The sequence below is a fragment of the Sciurus vulgaris genome, assembly GCF_902686455.1.
Source record: "Sciurus vulgaris genome assembly, chromosome: 5".
Taxonomy (NCBI): Eukaryota; Metazoa; Chordata; class Mammalia; order Rodentia; family Sciuridae; genus Sciurus; species Sciurus vulgaris.
Genome location: NC_136465.1, coordinates 1,275,754 through 1,293,281, shown reverse-complemented (window position 1 = coordinate 1,293,281; position 17,528 = coordinate 1,275,754). Strand labels below are relative to the sequence as shown.

General features: G+C 56.0%; 1 protein-coding gene across 1 annotated transcript in view; it reads right to left on the bottom strand.

The window, feature by feature from the left end:
* Positions 1 to 17,528, bottom strand: part of MYOM2 (myomesin 2) — a 78,175-nt gene that overhangs the window by 24,008 nt on the left and 36,639 nt on the right. The window contains exons 12-22 of the mRNA XM_079142928.1: positions 17,327 to 17,380; positions 13,009 to 13,136; positions 10,491 to 10,674; positions 9,305 to 9,479; positions 7,800 to 7,921; positions 6,026 to 6,213; positions 4,526 to 4,652; positions 3,338 to 3,516; positions 2,217 to 2,331; positions 660 to 816; positions 470 to 576 (exon numbers count right to left, since the gene is read on the bottom strand). Coding sequence (XP_078999054.1) covers positions 470 to 576; positions 660 to 816; positions 2,217 to 2,331; positions 3,338 to 3,516; positions 4,526 to 4,652; positions 6,026 to 6,213; positions 7,800 to 7,921; positions 9,305 to 9,479; positions 10,491 to 10,674; positions 13,009 to 13,136; positions 17,327 to 17,380 — 1,536 coding nt within the window. The remainder of the gene's footprint in view (positions 1 to 469; positions 577 to 659; positions 817 to 2,216; positions 2,332 to 3,337; positions 3,517 to 4,525; positions 4,653 to 6,025; positions 6,214 to 7,799; positions 7,922 to 9,304; positions 9,480 to 10,490; positions 10,675 to 13,008; positions 13,137 to 17,326; positions 17,381 to 17,528) is intronic.

The following is a 17,528-nucleotide window of genomic DNA, read 5'->3' as shown; positions in this document are numbered from 1 at the left end:
TGTGCCTCAGAAAGCACCCACTGTGTGCAAGGCGAGCCCCCATGGCACTGTGCCTCAGAAAGCAACCACTATGTGCAAGGCGAGCCCCTGTGGCCATGTGCTACAGAGAGCACCCACTATATGTAATATGAGCCCCGTGGCCTTGTGCTACAGAGAGCACCCACTATGTGTAATATGAGCCCCATGGCCATGTGCCTCAGAGAGCACCCACTATGTGTAATATGAGCCCCATGGCCATGTGCCTCAGAGAGCACCCACTATGTGCAAGGTGAGCCCCCAAGGCCACGTGCCGCAGAGAGCACCCTCTCTGGATTTGCTTGATTTTGAATTTTGACTCATTTGAATATTCCCCATTTCAGCCTCCGACAAACACCCTTCTTCTAGTCAAATAGGTAGATGTAGAAGTCTATATCAGAAATGGTCTTTGAAAGCATGAAAAAAACCAAAATGGCAAACATTCAGCTATTACCTTCCTCATCCAGAACGAAACTGGAGGACACGCCATCAGTGTCACTCACGGACACAGAATAGGTCCCCACGTCCACTTTATCTGGATTCTTAAAGTACAGCCTTGAGCTGGAAGTGGAGACAGAGCCGCGTGAGCCGTGTTGCGTCTGCGGGGTTTCCAGGCTCACGGCGCCAGCTCCCAGGGGACTTACTGGTCGCCCTCCGTGTGCACACGGAACTTCTCCTCGTCGGCGATCTCCTCGTAGGACTTGCACCATGTGAACTGGGAGGCGTCTGTCATTTCCTGGCAGTCGAAGGCCAGGTAGATGTTGCCTTCCTCATCCACGCCAGCGCTGATTTCCTTCGTGCCTGCAGAGCAAGGGGTGACTGAGGTTGGCGACACATGTCCCTCGGGTCCTGTCTCTAGAGGGGGTGGTGCAAGCAAGGAGCTTATCTTACATCAAATCAGCAGTTTCACTTAATGTCCACAGGACTGACCTGGACAGCGAAGAGGGGGCAGAGCACTAGAGGGAGCTGTGGACTAGCATGGTCTGGTGCTGTGCTGCTTTCAGGACACCCGTTCCTGTCCACTTCCTTCCTGTGTCCAGTACTATCTAGAAGGCCACGGGCCGCCTTTTAGATCTAGTTCCATTCTCTCTGAGGCCTAACCTGCCCTCACCTTTCCTGGTCAATTTTACCCTTGCCAGCCTCCTTCTCCACCTGGTTACCTTGGTTTTGGGGAGTGAGTGCTGTTTGTTTGCTGTATTTTGACTTGGATGGACTCATGGCCAGGATGTGCCAGCCAGACTCCAGCTCTTAGAAATCAGGATGCTGGCTGCAGTGGCACATGCCTATAATCCCAGTAGTAATCCGGAGGCTGTAATCGGGAGGTTAAGGCAGGAGGATGACGAGTTCAAAGCCAGCCTCAGCAAGTGAGGATGCTAAGCAACTCAGTGAGACCCTGACTCTAAATAATATACAAAAAGGGCTGGGGGTGTGGCTCAGTGGCTAAGAATCCCTGAGTTCAATTCCTGATAGAAAAGGAGAGAGAGAGAGAGAGAAATCAGGACAGGAGGGACAGCTCAGCCTCTGCAGGTGAGCAGAACTGAGGCCACGTGGTACAGATGCTCTCAGACTTCAAGGAGGATGGAGTAGCAACAGAGCAGACAGCAGAACTAAGTGAACAAAGGTCCACAGGAGAGTGAAGGCCCAGGAGACACAGCGGGTCTCTGTGAGTGGCTCCATCAGCTCCCAGGATACAGGTCACATGCCTGTCCCACGGATCCCAAGGGCTTCCTTTTTATAACTCCTGAGGGTTTTAATTCATTGCAACTAAGAAAATCTCAAACAGCTTTATAAATTTCTGATCAAAACTCAGCAGCTAGGACTGGGGCTGGGGCCCAGTGGCAGAGTACTTGTGTAGCACATGTGAGGCACTGGCTTTGATCCTCAGCACCACCTAAAAGTAAACAAATTAAACAAAGGCATTCTTTCCAGCTACAACTACAAAATAAATCAAAAAATAAAAAACGAAAACTCAGCGGTGGTGTAAGAAGCCACCTTCCTTCCTGAACGTCCTGGTGACCAGATGCACCCTCTCCGGCCCTGGGGTCAGAGCACAAGAAGAGAGGGCTTGCAACCTTTCCCATTTGCTAGTAGGAATCTGCCTGAGCCCAGGGACACTGTCCTCCACTCAGCAGGATCCACGCAGGCCCACACACACACGCTGGACATGCCCATTCCTGCCGCTCGGCACCTGCAGCTCTCACCTGGCCTGGCCTCCACCAGCACTGGCTCCGACATGTCCGAGGGCTTTCCTGGCCCACTGGCATTCACTGCCCGCACTCGGAACACGTAAGTCCTACCTTGCTGCAGGTCGCAGACCTTGAGAGGACAGAGGAAGCATCAAGCGCAGGTAGGAAACAAGACTTTGCCATTGTTCACGTTTTAGGATGAACACACTTTCCTTTCTTTAAAATGTGTTTTTCTGGTTGGAAAAGCTGTACTGGTTGAGCCAGAGCAGCCAAGAGGGAAAGAGAGTCACCAGGTACACTCTGGCTCGCAGGAGGAAATGCATTAGGGTATCTATCATTCTCGTCTGCACGCTTTAAAGCAAAATTAAATCATATTGAATAGATTGCAATCTGCTGTTCACGTTTAACATGGTTCTATGAGACTACATGTTATTTTAAATGTGATCTGTGACTGCGAAACCATCACTTGGACACATCAAAATGAAGTCTTCTCTTCGTGCACAGACGGGCATGCCACGGTGGGTGGAGAGTGAGGTCCTCGGGAGCTCGCTGTTTCACTCACAGGAGCCGCTGCGTAGGCTGCCGTGGTTCCGCAGAGGGCGCGTGGGTGAGCGGCCAGTGCCCGACGCAGACAAGGCACCTGCGTCCAGCCACACCCAGGGGCACAACCAGGAGGAGACCACTGGGGAAGGGCAGCGGGGTGAGCCTCCAGGCACAGGGGCCTGTGGGGCCGAGGACAGTTGTCACAATCACCCCAGGGACATAGGTCCCACGTGCTAAAACAGAAACGTTTGGAGAGAGTGCAGAGCCACGTGCACTGTGTGTGTGTGCTCACGTTGATCAAAGGACTTCTACCAGGGTCACTGAGTCATGTAACATGCCTTGGGGTGGAAGGGGCAGGACGCAGCATTCGGTTCATCACCGGCCAAGGGCTCCTGGACACAGGATGTCGACCCTTGACCGTGAGCAGTGCTGAACCCAGTTAGACTGCAGCACGGCCAGGGTAGGTCGCATGGTCCCCGCCAGCCACTCCTGCACTGGCTCTGCACACTCTAGGAGGGTCACACCCAAGCCACCCCAACAAGTTCCCCAGGGAGCACCTTCGGGTAAAAGGAAACGACGAGAGAACGAATCACCTTCAAATAACGATTCGGAGTCGCCGCCTCATTCACCGTCTTCCATTCTCCAGAATCTTCTTCCTTAAAATCCACAAAGTACCCAGACACAGGACTGCTGCCTGCATACACTGGGGCCTTCCACAGCATGACCAGTGATGTGTTCCGGACCTCACAGAAAGTCAGGTCGTAGGCAGGACCTGCAAAGCCAAGTGAACCTGTGCTCAGCCAGCCCAGCACCCCTGACCTGAGTCCAGGGGCCTGCCGCAGGCAGAGGCCCCAGGACGTTCCCATGACTGCCTCATCTCCTTCAGACTCCTCCTGGAACATCTGTCCGGAGCCTGGGGCTGGGGAGAGCCCAGCTCTGTCCTGCAGCACCCTCGCCTCAGGGTGAGGGTGTGTGTGTAACCACAGACCCACATTGCTCTCCCAGCCAGCAAGTGGCATCAGAGAGGGGAGCTGTGTGCTGCAGCCACTGGCATGGAAGCTTCTGGCTGGCTCGCACACGGTCCCCACTCTGCTCTGTACCACACCAGGTAAGTCTAAAGCTGTCCGCTGTGCGTTCCCAGCTGCAGATGAGCTGTGGACAGGACGGGGACGCTGCCCGGCAGGCTCCATCTTAATTAGGCCACACTGGGTCCCGAGTACACTGCTAAGCCAGTCTGCAAAGAGCCCCCACCAAGACCCTGGAAATAACAGGGTCTTCTCTTGTGGACCTCCCTCAAGGTCCAACAGCTTCACTAAAACAAGTGGGGAAGACAGAAGAAAGGACGGAAGGGCGTGAGAGAGAGAGGAAGGGGAGCGGGAGAGATGCCCGCTTTGCCTCAACTCCAGGGGCCTGGCCACCTCCCCACTGCCTGCCCCCTTCTTCTGCCTGGGCTCCTCTCTGCTCCCAGGGAGCAGGTGGCTGGGCCACACCCTGGCCACATGGACTCTGGAATGCCGACTCCCTTTGGTGGCCTGAGTCAGCCATGCCATCCGTCCCCCGGGTTTGCCCTTCCTCTGCGCTCTGCCTGCTCCTGAGCACCCTTCCTGGACTGCAGCACCGTCAGCCACACAGCCACCCCAGGCATGGTGGGTTCAGAGGTCATCTCTGCATCTGCCCACTGGGAGAGGCGGGCGTCCACCGGAGCTGCCGACCACACACCATCCTGGAAAGCCCCTCTGGCCAGCCCGGGGCTGGGTGGCATGTTGAGGCACGCAGCTCACCAGGTTCCGGCGCTGTCCACGCCTCACACTTGAAGAGCTCACTGGGGTCCGATGGCTGTCCGATCCCCGCCAGGTTGACAGCAGCGATTTTGAACTCATAGGCTGAGCCTTCCACCAAGCCCTCCACCTGTGTAGATTTTGCATCAGTTACTGTGGGAAATAACGGATGCATCCAGTCCTCAGGGAGAGGAGCCGTTATAGGGTTTGTCAAATGACCCAATGGAAGGGGCTTCTGGGCAACTTAGACAAATCACTTAAAGAAGGCTGTGTACAACCCAGCAAATGGCAGGAACCCATCTGGCCCTGACGTACCCTCGGGCAGAAGGAAACTGAGGCTGAGAGGGTTCCCACAAAGAGCACACACACGTGAGCCGAGGTGAGGGGCTCCTGCAGACCCCAGCCCTAGTCCTGGCACTGCGGAAGAGAGCTGCAGAACCCGCGGAAAGCCCATCTCGGGCCTGGCTGAGTGCCCGGGGCAGCCCCGCCACCTGCCCACAGCTGCCTGCATGCAGGGTGAGACTCGCTGGCAGTTTCTAGGGCACTGGGGGTCCACGTCCACCGGGGGCCTGCAGGACCCTGCCAGCTGGGACCTGGACCTCTGCCCGGCAGGTGGTGCAGTACCAGTGACATCCACCACGTGCTCTGCGTGGCATTAAGCTGCTCGGTGCCCCGAAAAGCAGACCCGCCCTCATGTAGGCTACGTGCACCCAGAAAAGAAGAGGGTGTCTTCCAGGAACAGGGGACCCAACAGAGAAAGTCTAGAGGCTGTGGCTGAACACAGCAATTATAAGCAGGATCACATCGAGCCTGGGTTTAGCCACACATAGCATAGCACACGTTTCATGACATGCTACGAACGTAAGCATGAACCATAATAGGCAAAACTTCTCACAGCAGAGTTCTCTGTAAGACAGGGTGGACTCTGCCCCAGAACCCTCCTCTCGCAGCGTATGTGGCCCATTAGACGGGTTATTCCAAGGAGGTGAACTTGCCCCATGACCCAGGAGGAGCCACAGGCTCAGCGGGAGGGAGTCCAGAGCCCAGAGGCGGCTGGGGGCTGCCTCACCCCCTCACTCTGCATCTGGGGCACACCGTGCACTGTGGCAGGGGTCTGGGCCAGAACTCTTGGGAAAGGGTGCGTGTGGCACATTCTTGTATAAGCTCTGCTCATACCACCTGTCCCAGGCACTGGCCTCTGCACCAAGCTGAGCCCCCGAGGATGCACCTGCCTGCCAGGAGTGGTCATCCACTGGTTGCAACCCACTCAGTTACTACCGCTGCTGCATCACTGTTTCCCAGGAATACATAAAAAATGAAATGTTGCCTAAGCTCTTTCCAGCCTCCAAACTCCATGGTCCCAGGACGCTCAGATTCTTCACATGCACTTCTGTTTCCTGATCAGACTCCCTGAGGCTGGCGAGCTCTGGAACTGTGAACGAAGGAACCTGCCCAGAGTGCTCATGTCACCCAGGCCAACACAGAGGAAAAGGGAAAACCCACCGTTAAGATCCTCTGCTGCACAGGAGAGGAGTTGACCTCGTGCCAGTTCTTGTGGTGAGCTTCGCGCTTGTCCACGTAATAACCCAAGATGGCTGAGCCTCCGCTGAACTTGGGCACCTTCCAGCCCAGGGTCATGGTGTGGCCATCACAGTTCAGAAGTGTGATCCCATATGGGTAGGACGGGACGGCTGCAGGAAAGCACAGTGCACAAGTGACCAGCCTGGGCTCCACACCCTCTCCTCACCCGTGGCTGTGGAGTGGGGAAGGTCCTACCAGTGCCAGCCCCGCCTCCTGAATTTGAGCACTGGTCCTTCAAAGCTGAATAGACCGCTCTCTCCTGGATCCTGTTGCTCTCCTAAGTGCATCTACCAGGGTTTGCAGGATACAAGGCACCAACCTGTCCCAATCTGACCTGGACAGCGGAGACCAGGAAAGGTTCCCTTTGCAGCCCCTTAAGGAAACTCAGAAGGAGCTTTCCCACGTGCGGTGGGAAGAGCTATTGCTGGGCATGGCCCTAGGACCAGCATTGAGCCCAGTGCCCTTTGACTTCCTGCAGGTGTGGAGGCCTCAATCCGTGCAGGGGCTCATAAGCACACGTTTCCCGTGTCAGGAGAGGGCCATCTCGTCCTAGGAGGTTGGCAGCTTCCCTGACTGAGCAACCCGGAGCCTCAACACCCAGCACTGAGGGACAGTGACCAGAAATTAGCCGTCACATTGCTAAATGAGAGCAGTGGCTCGCATTCCCAGGGATGAGGTGAGACGGCCAGCAGGAGTGCTGGAAGTCCCTCCTGGGCGAGCAAGGTGGGCTTAGAACCAGGACCACAGGCAGAAGCGGCTTCTTCCCTGGAGCCCACCTGCACACGACCAGACTCGATGTCCCTTGGAAATCCCGGAGGGAAATCTTAACTTTTGAAAATGTTTGTAAATTTAATTGAAGATGAAAAACAACAAAACAGCCAAACCTTTCTCTTAGAAGTGGAAATACTTGATTCAAAATGTGTGACGTGTGACATTTGTGTTTTCAATGTCACTATATGGGTCCAGCAATATGGTGTGTTTGATAGGAAAGAACTACAGCCAGCAGCAATTTCAAAATGCTGAGCTTTAGATCAGCTTTTCCTGGGACGGCATCAAGAGCTCTCATCTGATTCAAGTAACAAACATTTCTAAGCATCACTATTCGTGACTAAAGTCACAAAGTGACATAAACATGAAGTTTTCCTACACGATTTGTGGAAGTCCCTGGAGCTCATAGAGCTGAAAGGCCAGGTGCAGGGGTGCCCAGCTGTCATCGCGGGGGATCAGGAGGCTGAGGCAGGAAGATTGCAGCCTCAGCAACTTATCAAGGCCCTAAGCGACTTAGCAAGACCCCGTCTCAAAACAAAAGGTAAGAAGGGCTGGGGATGTGGCTCAGTGGTTAAGCACCCCTGGGTTCAGTCCCTGGTACCAAAAACATGAATAAAATAATAGCTGCAAGGCCGTGGCACACGCACTTGAGAGAGTCCTGCCCCCGCCTGCCCTTGGTGTGAGAGCCAGTGAGGGAGTCCAGCCTGCCTGCAGCAGGCCTCCATTTCCCCTGGGGTTTGACTGGCACACTCCTGCTTCCCACACTGGCCTCCCACGCATGCAGCCAGCTGACCAGAGGCCTCAGCAGAATGCACGTGCCCCACTGGCCAAACTCCACCCCTCTCCTCTGGTCACTCTGCAGTGGCATCCCTAAGTACTCGGTCACGGAGACCCAGGGCACCCTCGAGGACCACCACAAGTTACGCACTGAGGGCCGCCTGGACCTTGATGGCCTCGGACTCCTGGGAGTTCTCGCTGGTGCCCACGGCGTTGACGGCTTTGACGCGGAAGACGTACTGCTCGCCCGTGGTCAGGCCGTGCACCACGAACCTGAGGGAAGCAGCGGAGTCAGTGCGGCTCCCGGAGGCGGGGCTCCAGGGCAGGATCCCTTCCCTCAGAGGAAGGCGGGATCCCTGTCCCACACCCTGCAGGGCACTGCGCGGGCACCACACCGCCTCGCCCTCAGTTCCGGTCACTGACTCAGCACCACCTCCAGACGCTCGGGGCAGGCCGCACTCCTGTCGAAGCCACTTAGGCTGGGCCTCTGCCTACTGCTGCACTTTCTGGGTCTTGTCCAGATCAAAGGCCTTTTTGAAAATAATATCCTGGCATTCAGGAACCACATGCATCTAGGACTGAAAGAGACGCAACTGTGCTGCAGACGGGAGAGGCTGGACACAGCCTTGGCCCTGGGCAGACGGTGTGCCTCAAGCAGACCCTGCCCGCAAGGCTCTGTGCTCCGTCTGTAGAGCCTGCGTGATGAGACCTGCTCCCTGCGGTATTGAGAGCTTCGGAGGGAGAACTGCAAGCGAGCCCGCAGCCGCCGGCCCGCGCGTGGTGAGCACCCAGGGAACCCGGCAATCGCTAGTCAGTTCGCGCAGTGGCGCCAACTTGCTAACACTACTGACGCTCCCCCCCACTGGGCCTTCCTCCATTTGTGGCCAAGGACTGTGGGCTACCCCGCTCTGTTCTCCTCCGTTTCCTCCCTCCTGTGCTGCCCACGGCTTTGTACAGCAGGCTTTTTAAAAAGATTTTACAAAGAAAACTGCCACCCCACCATTACTGCCCACCCCAAGGCTGCCCGAACCTTCCCACGCAGATGTCCACCAACCTCGGGCCCCTGCACTCGGCACGACCCGAGTGGGTGAGTCCCAGGAGTAAAGGTGCCAGCTTCTGCCCTGCGCTGCCCACCACAGACAGGCCTGGCCTCCCGCTCTTCCGCAGGGCTGAGGGCAGCACTGCCCGTTGTGTGAGCAAAGCAGGGCTGCCTGAGGTGTGCACGCACAGAAGCCAGAGCAGAGCCAGGAATAGGCACCACTGCACGCACAGCTGTCATCGCACACCGGGGACATGGCCCACGTGACACTGCACCCCCAAACTTGCACAGTTAAAATAATAGTCGAAAAATAGGGGAAATGTTCAAAATATCAGTGTGGAAAAATAAAGCTCCTTGCTCATCAGTCACCGTCTTCACCCTCCACTTAGAGCAAAGCCCTACATGCCACTAACAAAGACGGGCACAGACTGGGACAGTCTGGTGGACTGACATCGCCCGGTGGAGACCCGCTGAAGACGTGGCCGGCTCAGCAGCTTGGGCAGCGCTTCAAGTTACCCGCCCCTGTCCGTGACCAGGCTCACCGACCAGGTCTAAGGGGTGGCCCAGCAGGCCCGCGGCCCACCCTGCCCTGGGAGCGGGGGCAGCAGGAGGGGCACCTGTTGTATCCGATGGGCTTGTGGTTGCACGGCTCCCACAGGTTAGTCCCCGCCACGCAGCAGTCCACGTAGTAGCCCAGCAGGGCCTCCTCGTGCTTGGGCCTGTCCCACTGCACCACGACAGACGTCTTGGTGTTGCGGGAAGCAAGGACCCGGCCAGGGGCAGAAGGGACCGCTGCAGGGGAGACAGGTGGGGACACAGGTCAGAGCCGGGAGCCACAGCAGAGCTGTGCTTCTGGGAAGCCAGAGGGCTGTGGATGAGATGCGGACAAGGAGCAAGGAAGCCGGGAATGCGGCCCTTCCCGCATCCCACAGGGCCCCACAGTCCACGGGAAGATCCGTGCAGCAAGGCCTGCTTTCCAGGTGCAGGTCACACACGTAGAATGTGGAGTGGGAATCCCCAAGGGGGCCCAGAATCAGGCCAAGAAATGACCCTCTGCTCGACTCACTCCCACCAGCCCCAGTGGGCTGTGGCCACTGACGCTTCAGCCCAAGCCGTCACCAAGACCCCTAGAGCCGGCGCCGCGCCACCTCGGCCACACGCCCCGTGGTTGCTAGTCACTGTCACTCGCCACGTGTGCCCAGCAGTGAAACAAGGCGGGGCCTCTTCTGCAAGGGGGCAGAGTGTCCAGCCTGTGGGTCTGAACGTCAGCCCGAGGAGCCTGAGTAATTAAACCAGGACGATCCAGGCCTGGAGGCAGCCCGACCCCCGTCCCCACTCCAGTCCCCACTCCCGGCCTTGTTCATGTAGACATCTGCCTTCTAATAAAATGTGGCTGGAAGGGACAGGGAGGGGCACCACTGGCCAGAGAGGGGTCCTGAACCACACTCTCCTGGGAGGCCCAGGAGTCAGCAGGCCTCCTGTTAACTGCTGGGCTTCAGAGTGGACTACGGTCAGACTCCTGAGGTTCGTACTGAAAAGCTTCTGAGAGGGCCTTTCAGCCACACGCACAAGAGGCTGCACCACGCTGGGCTGGCCCCGGGGTGAACCCACTGCCGATCCCTCTGTCGGGGATGCTGAGAACTGACCAGACCCTGGCGAGAAGACCTCCCCTCCGGTAAAATGGGACTCCATGCCCACCTGCCTGTGTGCACACAGCACGGGGGCTTCTTCCACCCACTGGCCCCCAAGGCCACCTTACTGCCAGCCTGTCCCCTAGGCGGGCTGCTTGCCATACCCACTTACCAATGGTGTCCTGTGCCTGGATGGGGGGCGTTATTTCCGAGGGATCGCTCAGGCCGTGCTTATTGGCTGACAAAACACGGAACACATACGACTTCCCCTCTGCAAGGTCGAAGACGGCGTATCGAGGGGACCTCACAGCCGTCTGGGCATTGACGCGCTGCCAGCTGCCACTCCCAACCACGGACTGCAGAGGACAGGGTGGGATTAAGCCAGAGACCCCAGGAGGGCAAGGGAGACGGCGTCCAGCTACCACACCATGGCGCACTGCACGGAGAATGGCAGATGATCCCGCCCTGCACGGAGGACAGCGAGACACCCTGTCCTGCACTGAGGAAAACGGGACCTGTGTCCTGCACAGAGGGCAACAGGACTCCTTTGCTAAATTATATAAAAGTGATGCCAATTTGGAGACGTGGGTAAGAAGTTGCCCAGGGTTGAAAATTTTACTAATAAAGAAATTTCTGTTAAAGTGGAGCATGAAGAAATCAATACACAGGTTGTGACTTTCAGAAAACGGAAAGGCCTGTGAATAATGAAAGTCAGGAGAACATCCTCAGAACTGCACCTCCACTTGGCTCACACTGCAGTTAGATCCTCACCATGTCACAGCTACACAGAGAGTGACGTGAGGACTGTGTGTCCAGAGCTGAGGGAGGCCGCGAGGTGTCCGCGTATCACTGTGCCTGTGGCTACCTGCATGGAGGTGTGAAGATCTCTAACCGGTGACATGGTCGTGTCACCTCGCTAACCACAGCGCAAGGCACACGTGTGCGACGCGCCACAGGGGAGTCCTGTGAAGCAGGCTGCAGTCGTGGCCCCCGTGTAGACCCCTATCCCACCTCTTGGAATCATGCCCAGAGCTTCCCTGGTCTCTGCATCTTCACACTGCGTAGCCCACATGCCCTTGATAACTGCTTTCACCATCTCTGCTAAATGTTTCTCGGTTGTTCCCTCCGGACGTAAGCCCCTGTCTGAAGGCAGATTGTACAGATGTGGGGACGTGGGTGCATGCGGGCCTGCTGCAGTGGCAGGAAGAGCGGCCTATTTGGGTCACGGCCGCAGCTCTGGGGAAGAGATTCACGTGTAAAGGGGAAACTGTCTCTGGTTTTGGCAGAAGAGAAAAGTCACTTTTTAAATCTTGCAGTACTGAGGATACGACCCAGCGGTGCGCTACCACTCAGCTCCACCTCCAGTCCTCTTTTGAGACAGGGTCTCACTAAGTTGCCCAGGCTGGCCTTGAACCTGCAATCTTCCTGCCTCAGGCTTCAAGTCACTGGGATTACAGGTGTGCACTGCCACACCTGGCAAAAAGTTACATTTTAGGAAGTTTTTGTGGAACCAACTGCTTGAGGGAGGGCCCACTGGTGCCCCCATCTGTTCCCCTGGGGATCCAGCTTGATGTTGGAGGGAGCCACAGGGGACGCTTGGCTGGGCATTTCCTGTGAGAGGAGATGGACACTGATAGAGTAGCCATGGGGAGCTCCTCACCTCTGCCAGCACGTACTGAGGCCAGACTCCCCGACCCTCCCCTAACGTGTGTCCACAAGCACTTGGTGCACAGTGTGGCAGGGGAGCAGGGAGGTGAGGGAAGGGGCACCTCCGCCCAGGGACAGGCCGCATGGCTGCCACCCGTGTGTCCGTGGTGCCAACAGCATGTGCTCCTGCAGAGTAAGCCACACTGCCCGGGTGACTGGGGGGCCCGGGTGGTGGTGAGTGGGGCCGGGGAGCTGGCACTGATCTGAAAGCTGGCCGTCTCCACTCTGCCTCCTCACAGAGCCACACAGGGCCGCGGGCACGCTGGGAGTCACACCCCACACTGCTGTGCACACCACGCACTGGGCTCTGCGTTGTACTGTGAGGCAAATTTGGTACCACAAAACCCATCTGCTGGCTGAGAACTGTACAGCATTGTTCAAGGATGGCCCACAACCCAACAGCGGGGCTCCAGATCAGTCGAGTGTCGCAGCCTGCATTTCCAATGCAATAAAACAGGCTAGCTTGGAGAAGGTTTGCCACGCCCAGTTACAAGCTGAGTGTGTGCGTGTGTGTGCGCGCGTGCATGTGCAGCACCCACGTGTGCACATCCCGGGCAGCTGTGCTGATGTGCTCTGCGTTTCTCTGCCCAGGTCATCCAAGCCTCGGGAACTGGCCTGGTCCTTAGCCCAAGGCTGCTCCCCCTGTTGGTCCCCTCTGTAAGACCACCACCCAGGGGCCACATGGTGGTGCACAGGCCCTGAGCCCAGCCATCTGCCTTTCTCAGGACCTGCAGCATCGGGAGCCAGGCCCCTCTGGCTCAGCTGGACATGGAAACCAGAGAGCAGAAGCTCTGTATGCATTGGGTGGTAAGGCCCAGCTGGGACCCCTTCCCCTGGAGCAGTTCCCACCCCAGGACCCTCCCCACAGTCAAGACTCTGCCCCCCCATTAGCCTCTGTAGAGACCAGTGGGATCCCAGCCCCTCTGTCAAGCACAGAAAAGGGACAGCGGGAGGTCTGTTCACCAGGAGTCCAACCAGATTACCTTCTCAATGAAGTACATTAAGGGCTCCTTGCCGCGGGGAGTGGGCGGATCCCAGCTGAGGACCACGTAATTCCTGCTGATCTCCGAGACGTGCACATTGGACGGAGGGCCCGGGATCTGAACATCACCTGCAGGAGAAATGAACTGCATGAACCGCATGAGCACACCCCGGCTTCCTCGGGCCCAGCCACAGAGCGGCGCTGGGCTCCACCGCCACTCAGGAGGGCCAACAAGCCCAGGCTGTGCTTTCAGAGCCAGTGCACAAGGCACCACTAGAGAGTCCAGTTACTTTCGTTTCTAATATAAGCCAGTTTTCAAGGGTGTCATCCAAAAGTTTTCCAGATTCTGCCAGAAGGGAAAAGGATTTGCCCAGAAGGAATCAGTGTTTTCCCAGCACAAAGCTCCCAGGGCACTGGGAATGTGCAGGAAGGATCAGCAACCTGCATCTGACCGGGCAGCCCTGTGGACACTGCTGGAGCTAACAACCCTCTCCAGCCGCTTTCCCATCATGTGCCCTCAAGGCACTTGAATCACGAGCCAGCTCCTAACATGCCTGCTTCTTCCTCCCCCAGTGGTTCTGTGCAGGTTTGAAAGTACCATGAGCTATGCCTGTGTGCTTGAGCTTCTGCAGTGGCATTAACAAGCAGATAACCGTGATAGAGTATTTGCAACCAGAGACATCTGGCACACCTCTCCTCTGATCTCACCTTTTTAAAAATGAGGTGAGGTGTTAGAGATCTATATTGGAATTTATGGGAGATTCTTGAAGGGTGGAGCCTTTCCAGACCTGCGGCCCCTTTAATAGTGAAATGAAATCTTGTGAGCTTCCAGTTAGATTAGCACATAATTAGAATGGTTGGACCCTCCCCAGGGCCTCTCTATGCCCTTCACGATATCCAATTGCTCCCCCGGGACTCAGCTGCAGGCGAGGAATTGAACAGCCACATGGAAACAGCACAAAACAAGACTGGGTTTCATTTCATGAGCACAGCGCACTTCAGACGGATTGCAGGTCTGATCCAGGATCATCCTGGTGAGCGGGTTGAATTTCAAATAGGAGTCAGCGTGTCCCAGGAAAGTGCAGTGGCAGAGGCAAAGGAGCGGAGTGGGGGACAGCCCAGGGCCCTGGCTGGCCTCCCTCAACCTACACGTGTCCACACCCAGAGGTCCCAGCAAGGACACTAAAGAGGGGAGACATGGGAAACCCAAGCCGAGCTCCCAAAGCTGAATCCGGGGAGTCCCCACAGCTCCCGAGGACAGAGAGCAAGACACAGCCGTGAGCAGGGTGAGGGCAGAGGCAGAGTCTGGGCCCAGAGGAAGGGGAATAGAAATGCCTTATTTGACTCTGAGGCAAGAAAAAGTGCCCAGTATTTGTGAGCCCCCCTGGGGTGAGACTCTTGAGTCCAGAGGACTTTCTGCATCACCCTGGGGAGGTGACCACAGATGCTCAGGGAGACACCAAATGCTTGCCCTGGGGCACTTTCCACTGTGGGGCCCAGCAGTCACTCGGTGCTGCTACCCTTGGCCTCCCTTCCTCTGAGAAGGCCTCCCTGGAGCCCCATCCCATGGGCCAGGGCAGTTCAGATGAGATGGGGAGAAGACAGCACTGCTGAGCCACTCTAATAAGTAGGATGGTGCTTCCAGGAGAAAGCGGTCTCACTAACTAGAAAAAGAGATCATTATATAGAAACATACATATATTTACACACGCACATATATCACTGTGTGCATGTAACTATACACCTATGTGTGTGTATACACACATTATACGTGTGTACGCAGATACTTTCATTCAGGTGTTTTGTCTCCAAGTCCATTTTCTTAGGTATGGAGCAAGATGACAGTGAATTTCAAACAGGAGTCAGCATGTTTGACCTCCAAATGCAGAAATGGAGCCCAGATCGTTCCTGATCACACAACCACCCTAGCTGAACTGGGCTTCAAGTCTGGGTTTTCTGACTCCAAATCCTGAGCTTCGTTCCACCAACCTGAGCACACCATGACCACCCCAGGAGACCTCTCTCCATCAAGGAAACCTTAGGTTGGGATGGAATCTATAGAACTGGATGCCAGAATTCAAGAGGATGCACAGCGGGAAGGACAACGGCAGGACCCAGAGTGAACTGCTGACCAGGCACTTGAGCCTCTGGATGCTTAGGTGCTCGTTAGTAGATAAAGACAAAATCACTGCATTCTGCCAGAGCTTGCCCTGGCCTTTCCAAGAACCAGTAGTTGAAGAAATACTAGAAAAGGTGGATGACATCGAGGAAAGAGCGTTCATTTTAACGACAGTGTCTGAAGGAAGATACTGACCAACCAAGACCAACGATCAGGGAGACAGTGACAAGCCTACAAGAGTCAGGCAGCCTTTTCAGCCAGCAAAGGGATTTACTGAAATGAATGGCTCAAGCAACAGTTAAAAAGATCAGCTAATGTGAAGAAGAGACATGAGCAGGTAAAGGAGCTTCCTAGTAGCAAATGCTCGAAACCAGGCGAGTTTGCTTTAGGGCACTGTAGAGCCTCTTTCTCTCCCTTTTAATTAGGGAAGCCACCATTGTTTAAAGGAGCAAGGGGTGCAGACAAGAGTTCCAGCTGCTAAACGTGCCAGTGCCTTAGTTTGAACGGGTTTCTGTCAGACCTCGGCCGCTGCCTGTTCCCTCTCTGAGGCTTGCAAAGCCCCCTTCCCTACAAGGCTGAACTGCAGCCAGTGCCAATGTCCCCAGCAGGTCTGCCCTCATCTAAGGGTCCTGGCCTCCGCCTCCCACCTCCACAGAGCCTTGGAAGTGTCCCCAGGCCATGGACAAAGCACCGCCACACCAGCAGAGCTGACAGAGGAGCACAGGAAAGGATGCCCTGCAGCTTTGCTCCAGGGCACAGGGCCGCCGTGAGCTGGCCGCCATGCACACCCAGCCTGCGAGCTGGGTTTCCCAGCACACAGACTACAGGTAAGAGTTGCTCCACCAAGAGGCAGTTGGAAAGGCCCCGGCCTGGGAAGACTCGTCAGTCTGTGCTGCTCAGACCTCTGCTCATCACAGTGACCCTTCCGCAGCCAGGGTTTCATTAGATGAGTGACAATGTGTGAAGCTAGTCATGCCTCCTCCCTGTGGCCAGTTTCTGTCTGAATTCCTAGATGCCCGCCCTGGGAGGAAGGACTGCATCCCTCCACTGACCCCACCTCCCACGAGGTAGAACTGCCCCTCCTCGGCACACCAGAAGCTCTTGTCCTGGAAGGCTGGCCTGCAGCAAGGAATCTCTCCAGTATCACCTGCAGTCATTTCTCCATCACACAAGCCTCTAGGTCCTGACCCTCAAAGCAAGGTGCAGAGTGGACCAGGCGCTGGGCACAGTGCTGACTGAGGGAGAACAACAGTGACTGGGGAGTCAGGAGTCAGCCTGCCTGGGACACGGCCTTCTGCTCCTCTTTATGGAGCAGTGTCTACGGTCTCCTGTAGGTAGAGGTGCTCCGAGGGCTTGAGTGCTGCCTCGGGCAGCTGTGCAGAGCCCTTAAGAACAGCCCTCAGGACACGACTTCCCTTGTGGGCAGCCCTGAGACACCTGTCCACTCCGAGACCCTAGAGAGGAGTCTTTCCAGGGCAGAAAAAAACGAAGCATGCACACCATTGGAAACGCCAAATGGAAGTAAATCACAAACCCCAGATGGACAGCTGTCTCGGGAAGAAACTCTTCTGACACAGCTTTGGTAAAAAAGAGTTGAGAAGTGCCTCTCTGGTCCAGTGGCTCCAGACTGATCTAGACTCTCACCTCTTTAAATTTTCATTCCCAAACTCTGTGCTCTGATCAACAACACTGGAGTCTCCCTAGCAAGTCTTTCTAGCTGCCTGTGAGAAGGACATCAATGAGAAGTATTCATAATACTAAAAATAATGAAAGGAGGTAGGAATTTTCCAACCAGAACATCATTCAGCAGGAAAGACTCAATCCATTAAGGTTTAAAGGTTAGGAATGAAATTTTTGCTTTAAAAAAAGGTAAATAAAATACTCTTCCACTAACTGAGTTCTAAGAAAGGACCCAGCACCAGCAAGTGACATCACATCCCGGGTTCATGTGCTTCCCTTCTGTGGTCCCAGAGCATGCTTCCGAGAGCCCAGCTGGAGAGCGGGTGGTGGCTGGCCTCCCCTCTCCCTCCTCCTGCCTCACTCACCTGCCCTAACGTTTGCTCCTGACACCTGCAGCCTCGGCCTACAGCTTCCTTCTCACTTGGAAAGACTGTGGCTATTTTGTTCTTTCTTGTAACGAAGTAGCATCCTAAACCCCTCCGTAGGCACAGCTGAAACCAGATGGCACAGAGTCACTCACCTTCAAGGTCGTCCTGGTAGATCACAATCTCTTTTTCTCCCTCCAGGTGAATTGCTGCAGAGAGAAAAGGCAATACTGAGCTGGCGCCTGAGGGTGCCTACAGGAGTGGGTGGCCCCGTGCTGAGCAAGGTCTAAGCCCCTCCGCATCTGTCTGCAACTCAGCGTCCCCAGGAGTAGGTGGAGAGGGTGTTCTGGAAGGTTC